This window comes from Trachurus trachurus (genome assembly GCF_905171665.1).
Source record: "Trachurus trachurus genome assembly, chromosome: 15".
NCBI lineage: Eukaryota > Metazoa > Chordata > Actinopteri > Carangiformes > Carangidae > Trachurus > Trachurus trachurus.
The window spans coordinates 10,360,313-10,372,116 of record NC_139906.1 but is presented as its reverse complement, the minus strand read 5'-3'; the positions used below and the strand labels follow the sequence as shown (position 1 = coordinate 10,372,116).

Here is an 11,804-nt window from a genome sequence, read left to right as displayed (position 1 = left end):
GAGGCCTTCTCAGAATCATATTTTATGTTTTTTTTCTGTGTGTGTGTTTTTTTTTTTATTTATTCCAGTTTCATGAACGCAAACAAATTAGATAATGTGGATGGGGAGTCTGGGATTAATTTTGAAGCAGCTGATTAGAGTGTATTTGTGTGTGTGTCCTGGGATAATTGTGTCTGGGACCATGCCTAAATAGCCTTCAGGCTTTACTGCAGTCTGGAAGATAGAAACACTCCTCCCCCTCCTCTCCTTGTGTCTGCCCATCCCCTCCCCTCCCCTCCCCGAGCCCACCCATTCTGTTTTTTTCACATCTTCCCTGTGGTCTGGAAGAATATGTTCATCTTTAACCGCTGTCTTCTTCCCTCTTTCTGTCATTTCACACATCCACTGCACCTTCTGCCAAACTCCTCTGTATCCTCCCTTTTTCCTTTCTCATCTATGTCCATCTTCTACAATGTTAATTAGATCACATCACATCACTCGCTGAGTCAATTGTGTCGTTCTTCATTTTGAGACAATTAACCGAAAGATCGTAATGTATACAGGAAATACTTTCAATGTCAAAACTCACTTTTGACCTTGTTTTATTTACATATTGAGTCCTTCAGTTGGTTTACTGTAACTTAACACAAATACTGTAAAGTCTACTTTGAACAACACATCAAAAATGTGTCTTAATAAACTCTTCACAACAGTATGAAACCAAACACAAAATTACATTTATCTGGGTAAGTACGAGTAATAATATTTAATATTTAAGTATTATTTCACCCATAAACATTGAACAATACTAGCTGAAGTATGAAGTCATTAGCATTACTGCTAAAGCACAAATGTCATGGGTTTCATTTCAGTGAGCGGTCCCATCATACTCTCTACTAAATGATTAGTAAACAGTGTGTGCAGATTGTTGATGAACAAAAAGGATTTTTTGCCCTGAATGAGGCATTCAAGTATCAAGTTAAACTCTATGTAAAGCACTACTACTAAAAAAAAGTGCACAGGGAGCAAAACAAAGTCTTAGAATGAATCTAACCTGAGGGTTTGACTTCAGTAGAAAGAGTCTCGCAGTCATCAACATCAACTGTGAGGAATCTGGTTTGATTTTATTTCAGTGGACTTTTGACTGAACAGATCATCTTTAACTGAACCTTTTTTGCAAAAGAAATGACTCCCCAATCATACAAACAATGGTTGACTGTGTGTAATCTGTGAAATTACAAAAACAGAATAAAAGTGCCTTTTCTATAAAAGAAAAGTGAACAACTTGCATGTTTTAAGAGTCATGTGCCATCTGATGATAAGAACCATGTCCGTTCTGTTGGGGTTTGGCCCAACTAAAAAACCCCAACAGTTCTCATCCACGGTCGTAGCTATCATAAGTCAAATTGCTCTGTAGCTTTGTGTTCTTTGCTTATCATCCCTTTGATTATTGATCATGGGCAATAGAGTGGTTTCATTCTAGAACCCTGAGCAGATCCAGACCGATCCGTCCCCTCTGAAGGTCCACATTCAAGACCCGGACCTCCACCCGTTCTCCCGGTCCCAGAGCTAGGCTGCGGCGGCGCTGACTGACAGGCAGCTTGTCCAGGGTGATCTTACTCTTGTGGATGAGGCCCGATCGGCCCACACCGATATCTACAAAAGCCCCAAACAGCGCAGTGTTGTCCACGCGGCCCGTCAGCACCGCACCCACCCGCAGATCATTCATCGACACAATGCCCCGCTTAAAGTCCGCCTGCCCAAAATCTGGGGATGGCAAAAGGAGAGATCGAGAAAGAGAATATCAAACGATGAGGTGGCAAAATGACAATGAGGAAGAATGTTTGGGTGGAGAATGGGAAATGGGGATGCGGGAAAATTGGGGTTGGGGGGGGGGGGGAGAAATGACAAACAGATATTACATTTCGAGCAGTAACCAAATACTTGGGTCTACATACTTCCACATTTTTCAGCGTTTTATTCTATCCCACTTTCCACTTGGCCTGTTCATGAGAGATCTTTTTCCCTTTCTGTAGCATTAACACAAACAAGGAAGGCTCGCGCCCCAGGAAATAGTCCGGTCCAATTATCCTCCCCACAGCACTGATTTCATGCGGTAGCCTCGGCCCATCTGTTTACTCAGCTGAGCGCTGGCTAGGAGGCCAAGCATAGTGTGCTGCAACCGAATAGGGCCAACCTGAGAATGAACCTTGAAGCTGCGTTCCTTAATTTTAAGAAGAGTTAGCCATCGCTAACTGGGTACCGAGGCTTTACTTCCTCTCCATGAAACTGTATGAAAAAGGACAGCCTGGTAATAAGGCATGGGAATGAGTTTGGATTTGGACTTGACTTTTTTTTTTTTCTCTATCCTTGCTTTGTGTAAGGATGAAGCGCCAAGGAGTCGTCTCCTAATTGGCTTTGTATTGTATTGCATTCTTATTAAGCACGATTTAAGAATCCTAATACAAATGCAAATACTAATACAAATAGCCACTATACCTGAAAACAGTAATGTTTCTTGCTTTTGTTTTCAGATGAAGAAGCACAGGCTTCTCTCAGTTTCATCAGACTTTTGCTTCTGTTTTTTAGTCCCAAATAAGCTTATTAAAGCATATACATTGTACAAGGTCCTTATCTAACTAGTCTCATAGTTCATATACATTTTATTCAGAATATAGAAAAGGAAAAGAAAAAAAGACACAGTTGTGGTTTGAATTTGTCTAGAGAAAAGGAATTGGCTCAACAGCAAAATAAAACCTAAAGGTTTGTGACTGCGTATGATTTTATTGGTATATTTATGTGTGCCTGAACTCAAGAGCATGAGATTAAGGAGAAAAACAGAGGTCTTTGTGTATGTGATATTCTGTCCAACAACACAATCTGCTGGACCCATCACACCCTGTCAGAAACACATTGCCTGTGTTGTTGGGCTACAGGGAGGAAGCCACAGCACTGTCAGAGCCTATCAAGTTACACTACCCAGATATGCCTATTATAATAAAGGCACCAGAAAAGCCAGTGTGTGTTGCAACTAGCAAACCAGTCAAAGAACTGGACAAACACCAGTGCAGCTTTCTCTCAGTCAGTTGGGGCCTATAAAGGACATCAAGAAGGAAAGATGAGAGACTAGAGGAGTTACTGTGGCTGCTGGCTTGCACGTATGTGTGCCTGTGAAATTTTATATGATTAAATACACTGATAGTTTCGTGTTAAGTGACAAGATTTTGCACAACGATATATGTAGCAATAGTAGAAGTTGATCTTTGGTTGAAGTAAAAAAAATAGTTCAACTGATTTACTCAGTTTGGATTCTTGTTAACCGACCCGGGGGCAATATGGGATTGCACCGAAACTGCAAACGTTTTCAACAATTATGTGAAAATGTTGAGTTAATATGAATGAATATGTTGTATTTTTTCATTTTGGCATTTTTTGATATATTATTTGCACTCTTGTTTTATGTTTGTTATTATTCCATAATTTTAAATCACACAGTAATTTAAAAAGCAAGTTTGAGTCTTGACTATTTTCTTATACCGTGTAACTGAAATGAGCTGTGTCAGCATTTGAGTGTTTCTGCAGAGACCGGCAGGAGTCTTACTTTGTCGCATGTCAAACCCAGGAGGCTGTGTGAGGCCGTCGATGATGAGCTTGAGCGTCTCAGGTGTGGTGTCCACTGATCTGGCCAGTTGCTCCTCACTACTGGTCTTAACCTTGCTCTCCACACACTGCCGCAGGCCGACGTTCCCGATCTGGTCTACACTCCCGCCCACGAGCGACAGAAACCTGGAGATGAGAGTGAGTGTGAAAATATAGATTTAACAAACAATGTTGTCTATGATTTTGAATGATTTGCACAAACAATGTTATGCACTGGATCAAACTCGCTGGGCTAAAAGCACATGCACCACATCCTTTATGGCCTGAGGAAGAAACTTGGGTCTTTAAGAGATGGAGTATGAGAGAGGGAAGGAGGAGGGGATGTAAGGAGGGAGGAAAAGTGATGACAGACAAGACAAGGAAAGAAATAGGAAGGAGGAAGAGAAAAGCTAAACTAATGCAGGTAAAGTGAGAGGGAGGTGGAAAAGAAGGCAGGGCGGGGAAGAGAGGTGTGAGAGTAATTACACACAAAGTCTTGAGCTGTCAAGACTGGGCTTTCTGTTCCGAAAAAATACACACTCACAAACACTCACATTTATTTTACCCCCTAGTAAATCAGGTAAATCCACAGTGGGCCGTAAACGCCCTGACACCTTGTCTCATGAAATTGCCTCCACTTTGCAGAGGTCGGACTGTTTGTCCTTCAACTGCTCGGAAAAATCTCCTTGTATCACTTTTATTCTAGCAGGATGTCCCACCTCCACAGTGTCTAGACAGTCAGTCAGGTTGCACCATTTAAAATCCACCGAGTCAGAGAATTAAATCCAAACTAATTAACTAGTCCACAATCTAAACAGACTTAGTAACAAACTGGCACGAGCACCGGAGTAGTAAATAAGTGTTCTGGAAAAATGTACGATGTGTGTGTGTGTGTATGTGTAGGGTGCATACTATATAAATTATTTACAGTAGGCACTTTCCACAGTTGGTGATAGATGTGAATGCATTTGCCTCTATGCATGTATTCATGTAAGGACCAGCTGGGTAGCGTCCGTGATGGATGTCGCTCACTGGCAGCCTGACGCCAAACAGACTCCACAGCTGTCCCCCCTGCCATGATGGACGCAACAGGTGGACACACACGCATGAACATACACACAAAGTTGATTCATACACAATGTTGTTCAGAAATGCTCATTTGGCAGTAGCCGGGACAGTGCGGATGTAACGCGACACGGCTTGTGTACAAACTATGTACGAGACAGCTGTGAATGGAGGGGCCCCTGCCAGCGACGTCACCGGCGTCTACCGTCCGAAAGAGGGAGACAAGCAGAATCAATCCCTCAACACCACAAGGCCAGATCAGTACAAAATAGTAGCTGAGTATGTGCCAGAAATGGCTCGGTGGTGAGACAACAGCACCTTTGGACCAAAATGGATACCTGTCTAACACTCGGAGCCCCTCTCCTATGTCCCTCTTGGCATCTTAACTTTCCAGTCATATATCTCTTTACAGGAGAAGAAATATTTGTGTCTTGGTGGCCTCAAAGTCTAAAACACATACCATGTAGCCCCCATTGGTTTGTATCCAGCATGGGACCTAGTATATTGAGGGTCATCTCTCCTCTTCTTTCTTATATGAAATATACCCTGTCTTTTTCTACAACGTGAGGAAAAAAATGTAAAAATGCCAAATAATCTTAAAGTGTCAACAGGCTGACAAATCTTTTTTAAAGAAAGGCAGCAGGAGAACATTGTGTTGGGCCTCTGGAGGACAAAGTGCGGCCTTTTTATCCTCACAGACAAAACAACTGAGACTTATCATCTTACTGGAAATTTAGCAACTGGAGCTTCAATCCAACTTGAATTATTTTTTCATTATATGCTGAAGCAGAACTGCAAGCATTTCTCCACTGACCACTCACATGTCAAACTTTGAAGCCAGTTTACATCTCTAATTATGGAGGAGAGGAGAGGAGAGGAGAGGAGAGGAGAGGAGAGGAGAGGAGAGGAGAGGAGAGGAGAGGAGAGGAGAGGAGAGGAGAGGAGAGGAGAGGAGAGGAGAGGAGAGGAGAGGAGAGGAGAGGAGAGGAGAGGAGAGGAGAGGAGAGGAGAGGAGAGGAGAGGAGAGGAGAGGAGAGGAGAGGAGGGTGTTGATTTAAGAGCAGCCTGCATTCTGGCTCTGGGTCTTACAATGGTTTTGGTGTGTGGTGGTTTCTACTTTCAGGTGTGTGTGTGTCGCCCATCTCATTTTTCAGTGCTGTATGTTAGTATTTAAGGGGTACCGGGAGTCCAGAGGCCCCCATCACTGTTGGGTTCATACTCATATAATTACTACCAACACTATGTGTGTGTGTGTGTGTGTGCGTATATATGTGTGAACCTGGGGTTTGGGTGGGCTAGGATATAGATTTTATCCAGGCCCACAGCAAGAACCCACTCTGCCTTGTATTATAGAAATATTGGGCCCCGACTGCAGATCAGAGACATATTCGTCATAGAGCGGACCCCCTCGGTCTCGTATCAGAGCTCTACAACATGCTTCATTGATGATGTGAAATATCAGAGCGTGGCGCCTCTACATCTGAATATTAACATTATTCACAGAAATGTTTCATTGTAACACAAGAATATTTGCTTTTAAACAAAATGCATCCTACTGTCTGTGAAACAAAGACAGACAAATCATGTCTCTGCCTTTGTCTTCCAGCTTGTGTGTGCACGCGTGTGTGTATGTGTGTTGTATATGGTTACAAAGGGGAGATGATGAGTGGGCTGTGAGCAGTAATGGGGGATCCAGTTTCTCTAATGTGATGAACATGATATTCCTTATACACCATAAAGGCACACACACACACACAAACAGCATTCCTCCACAGTCGTCCGTCCACACCTCCTGTCCCAAGCTGTTGTCGGTGACGATGTGACAAGAGCAGTGAGGCATCTCAGTTATGTCCTCGCATCAGATGCTCGACCCAGGTCCACGAATGTTCATTTAGACGGGAGTTAAGTGCATGACGATAATGAATAACTCTAAACGAAATCGTCTTTTCTGAGTTTCAGTAGCGCTGACACTGAAATGAACCGCCAAAACTCTTAGTAACAATTACTTTCCATGAATGGCCACAAAACTCACCGAGACAGACAAATCAATGTCTAAACATTACAGCTGTAATCTGAGGGCTTATGTGAGGAGACAGGCAAATCAGGCTCAACTCCACACTCACTGAATACGATGGTACTTTGCAAAGGCGTGACACATCCCCCAGATTTAAAGTTCAGTGTCAGTTGATTTATTTTCCGCTGCATCAAAACGACACCAGGCTGTCTGAATTTCAAGGAAGAGCAAGTGCTGACATGCGTGGCTTTTCCTGCCGTACGTCGTCGTTGAGTTTTAAAGACGGATGTGACATACAGTAAAAAACCACAAGACATGCTACGGGATGTTCTACAAAAAAAAAGAAAAAAAAGGAAAGGATTGTGTCTCAAATTCTGCAGGAGTTTGTAGAATTGAGACCATCACAAATTAATCAGTATTGAATTGAGTAAATTCCCAGACAGGGATTACAAGCTAGTCATAACAAAGGATACGACATTTGCCAACACAGGGTAAAGAATTCTGAGCAGCAGGAAAAATATAAAAGCTGAGAATGATAAGTAGACTGGTGAGGAAGAAGAGGGAGATTTAATTACGGAGTGGGAGAGGAAAAACCACATACTGCCACCTACTTGGCTAAATGTAGGATATTTAACGTACCAAAAAAAAAAGATGTGGAGAGGTTGTGGGCTGCACACACTAAGGAAAAAAATATACTTGGTAAATTCTCTGCTCCCTGATTCAATTTCATAGCTGCATTTTTATAAAGACAATCTTTCACGTAAGATCTTTAGTAAAATGTGAACTGTCAACTTTTCTACTTATAACAAATGTTTTATCTGATGATTGATTAGTTTAATCCCAGCCATGACTGATGGAACAGGACTAAAGTGACAGAGAGGGAGGGAGAGAGAGAGATGAACAAATGGTTGAAAATGAGGAAGATAGATATCGGGGTAAGGTGTGCACAAATAAAAAGCAAGAGTAAGAAATAAAGGATGTATTAAAAAAAAGGAGGGGTAGTAATTTGTCATCTCTCCTTTTCAGAGTCTCTTCAAATCCCCTAACACCTCTTTGACGAACAACTGTACAGTCCGGTCTCCACTAAACCACAAACACACACACACACAATCACTTAGCCAAAGTAGGACAGACAAGCAAAAACAGCATTTCATACAAGCGGCATCGATCCATCCTCACATGTGTGCACAGAGACACATCCACCCACACACATGCACTGAGGCCATTAAAGGCACATCAACATGAGGGAGCGATGCTTAGAGCCACTAGTGTCAGAACTTATGTAGACTAAACACAGTTGAGTGACTACAGCTGCAGGAGAGAAGGCCCACCATCTCTCTCTGTCCGTCCGCCCTGCGCTTTCACTCACTCACACACACACAGAAAGGACATAGAAGTCTTGATGTCAGATGTTCAATGTGCTTTTGATATCAGCATCAGCAGCGCTAACAATCATTTCTCACACAAGGACACACACACACGCACACACAAAGCCAACACCTCCTCTCTTGTATCCCATGTCTGTGTAAATCAAATCAGAGTCCTCCACCACGATAACCAGCCCCATATGAGACGGTGTCAAAATCAACTCCATCTCAGCCCGAACATGCTTTGACCAGTGGGGTAGGCCGCTATACAAGTATGTGTGTGTGTGTGTGTGTGTGTGTGTGTGAGTATTATTTGTGTGTGTGCTGTACCTCTGTGCCACATGGTAGGACTCGGGGTGTATGCAGGTCTGGTCCAGGGGGTTAAACGAGGTGGGTACATCCACACAAGCCTTTCCTTTGCCCTTCTTGGCCGCTGGTTTCTTTGCCACTGCTGGCTCCACATGTAGCGAGGCTTTGGCGCTGACAAAAAGAAAAAGGCATTTTAAAATTTAAGAGGAGGAGGTCCATGTCTTTGACAGCCTGAATATAAAACTTCAACTTTCTATCACAGTCAAATCGCCAGATTACAAAAAATAACATATTTGCTGTAAAGATGTCAAGCAATGCAAGTACTTCACGTTTTACTTTTCCTGACTCTGATATTCCTGCTTCTGCTCAGATACAGTGGTTGATAACTCATTTTGTTTGCAAAGTTTTTCACAATTCATAGCACAGTCAAGTAAGTCTTTCAAAAAACAAGGTTTTGTTATGATCCAGAGTATAATGTGCTCCATTTACAGTGCTCACAGTGAGGTATGTGGATTATCCATGGCGACTCCTCTCATCTATTTCTGCTCTGCGTGATGTACATGTTATGCAAGTAGAATTATAAATACTTTGATTGCATCTGTGACATTTGCACGGTGCTGATCTGGTCTCCTGTTGTTTTGCACATCACCTCCTTGGTACATATCCTATCTTTATGTGTATTGTTTATGTACATATTCGTATTTAACCTTCTTTTTTACTTCATTTATTTGTTTTGCATTAACAATTTTTGTGTTGATGGCAAGAAAAGAGCTGCAACCGCAACTGCAGTCCTGTGATGTTGAAGCTGAATAATAAGTGTCTTTGTTTCTTTTTAACTTGTACATTTTAATGATGAGAGCACCAAAAACAAAATTCATCTAAGAAATTACAGAAAAAATATATCAGAAAACCTGAGAAAAATTAAGTAACTGCTTGTTAATAGGTGATATATTCTACTTCAACTTATACAAACTAACCCTTTAAAAGGTCCAGTGTGTAATATGGAGGTAAAACCGCGATATCTAGCGTTCAGATTCTAGTTTGCAGCGCTCACTCGCACTCTCCCTTCTGTCCGCAAAGTTATGGTGGCCTCGGAGGGGGAAAAAAAAACTTGTTTACCACGACTGGGACGACTGGGAGTATTTCAGGAGCATGGAGCGATGAGGTGAAGATCTAAACCATTTTACGATATGTCTGCGATCGTAGCGAAAATAATGAATATATGGCAAACAAACACTGCATGTCTCCAAAATCAGGCAGGTTTCCAGGATGCCAAGTAGCCTAGTCATTTCAATGTAACAATTGCCGATGAGAACCGGTGTCAAAAAGGAAAAAGGAAAGAAAAAAAAAATTGATCACGGACTTCATGATCGATTACCATGGCAACGAACAAAGCTTTTTTGGGTCAGCCCTAGCAATTATACACTTATACAAATATATTCATGGGTAGGATATTCAGATTTGGCCAATTATTACACACTGAACCTTTAATTAGAGGTAAATAAGAAAGTAATGAGTCTGTTTGTGTTTGTGTCAGTGTGCATACGTAGCCCACCTTTGTAAGGATTGCGGGTTTATTCTGATGAAGCCGGCACACTGCTGGTAGGTTTTGGGCCCCATGCCTTTGACCAGCTTGAGCTGCTCTCTGTTCATGAAGGGGCCATTCTGCTCTCTCCACTCTGCAATGTTACGCGCTCGGCCCGCGTTCAGGCCTGCTACATGCCTGGGAGATAAAACAACAACGCTCTGTTTATTTCTGAGGTCACCGTTTGACACTGGATGCTACTGTGAGAAAACACAACAGTGAAAAAATTACATTCGGGGGGGAAACTGAGGTTTAGTTTCAAAATGAGATATGAGTTACACATGAGCCAATATTTAGTGAGTGCATTCGTCCAGTTTTGGCCGAGACAAGAAGAGAGGTGATTTGAAACTCAATTAGGTCTGCTCTGTTAATGTCCACAGTGACTCACTCGGGCTAAAACACACCGCTATGTCAACAGTCCACATAATACCTCAGTCATCAACACGTCTGTGTGTGTTTAATATGTGTGTATGTGTGTAGCATAACTTCTGGCAGGAGTGGAAAAAGGCTCACTTGCAGACAGGTAAACAGATGACCTGATGCCTGCCCCGCAGCGAACGCCAGCTCCTTTCACACTGTTTGTGTCTACTGCAAATATGTGTGTGTATATACAGTATATCAAATTTGGGAACTTCCTGTGTTTTTGAGCGTATAAATGTACTGTGCATGTCATAGTACTAAAGTGTGTGTGTACTTTTGACTATATGAATAAATGTTTGCTGCAGAGCGTTTGTGTTTCTGTGTGTACGTATGTGTGAGCGTCTAACCTTGCCTAATCCCCTCTGTTGATTCCAGTCTGCCCAGTAAGTGAGGCAGGGGTGTGAAGCATTAGTCTAAACAGAAAACTGGCAGGCCATGTGTGTGTGTGTGTGTGTGTGTGTGTGTGTGTGTGTGTGGTGTGTGTGTGTGTGTGTGTGCGCGCAAGAGTGTGAATGAATCTTTGCCATGTTGTGACTGCTAAGGGAAAGTATGTCAGAGGTCTGAGCCCTACTTCATCTCCGTTTCATAATTTGCATGTGTGTCTGGACGTGTGTGTGTGTGTGTATGTGTGTGTAGGACAGGTCGTTTGTGTGCGCACATCGTCTACCTCATCAGCGTCTCAGAGCAGATGTTGATATCCACCCCTACAAAGCTCACACACTCCTGCACCACGCCGTCCAGCGCCGCCTTCAGAGCTCCCGCTGACACGTCGTGCTAGAGAAACACAGAGCAAACACACATTAAGATTTGCATAGAAGCAGGTACATGGGTGTACAAACACACACACACACGACACACCCTGCCTCTTATTTTAAAACACACACAAAGATACTGAAAGGAGTATCAATGTACACAGTGATAGCAGTCACCAGGGTTAACTTCATGTTATGGGGGGATGTTATTGATATTTATTCACCAATAATTCAATTTTTGCAGGAAGATTATCCTTAAAGAGATAAACAGCAGCAGTGAGTGTTTGCAATAAAATACTAACAGATTGAAAAAGAGTACAAGAGAGAGGGAGAAGTTTGATTGACAGGTAGTAATGCAAAGAGAGAAAGAGTAAGAGAGAGCTGATTGACAGACAGAGGGAGCACAGAAGGGAAAAGGGAGAGCGAATGTTTAGGTTGGCTTGTCAACGATCTCTCTGTCTTTCTTTCCTGCTAACACAGTGTTCTCGTTACTGTAGCTCGCTGTCGATAAAGATCCTTCAAATGAACTCCTCACACTTCTCAACCACCAGCCAATCAACTGTAAAATCAGGACATATTTTTCCAAAAAGGCCAGAATTTGTTTCCTAATAAGGAGCAGGGACGACAGAGAGGAGAGGAGAGGAGAGGAGAGGAGAGGAGAGGAGAGGAGAGGA

The 11,804-nt window shown here is 42.6% G+C and overlaps 1 protein-coding gene across 1 annotated transcript in view; it reads right to left on the bottom strand.

The window, feature by feature from the left end:
• Positions 1-1,307: 1,307 nt before the first annotated feature.
• The window catches only part of srbd1 (S1 RNA binding domain 1), a 47,742-nt gene continuing 37,245 nt past the window's right edge, over positions 1,308-11,804 (bottom strand). The window contains exons 17-21 of the mRNA XM_083987531.1: positions 11,046-11,152; positions 9,929-10,096; positions 8,395-8,544; positions 3,581-3,765; positions 1,308-1,746 (exon numbers count right to left, since the gene is read on the bottom strand). Coding sequence (XP_083843657.1) covers positions 1,454-1,746; positions 3,581-3,765; positions 8,395-8,544; positions 9,929-10,096; positions 11,046-11,152 — 903 coding nt within the window. The 3' untranslated portion in view covers positions 1,308-1,453. The remainder of the gene's footprint in view (positions 1,747-3,580; positions 3,766-8,394; positions 8,545-9,928; positions 10,097-11,045; positions 11,153-11,804) is intronic.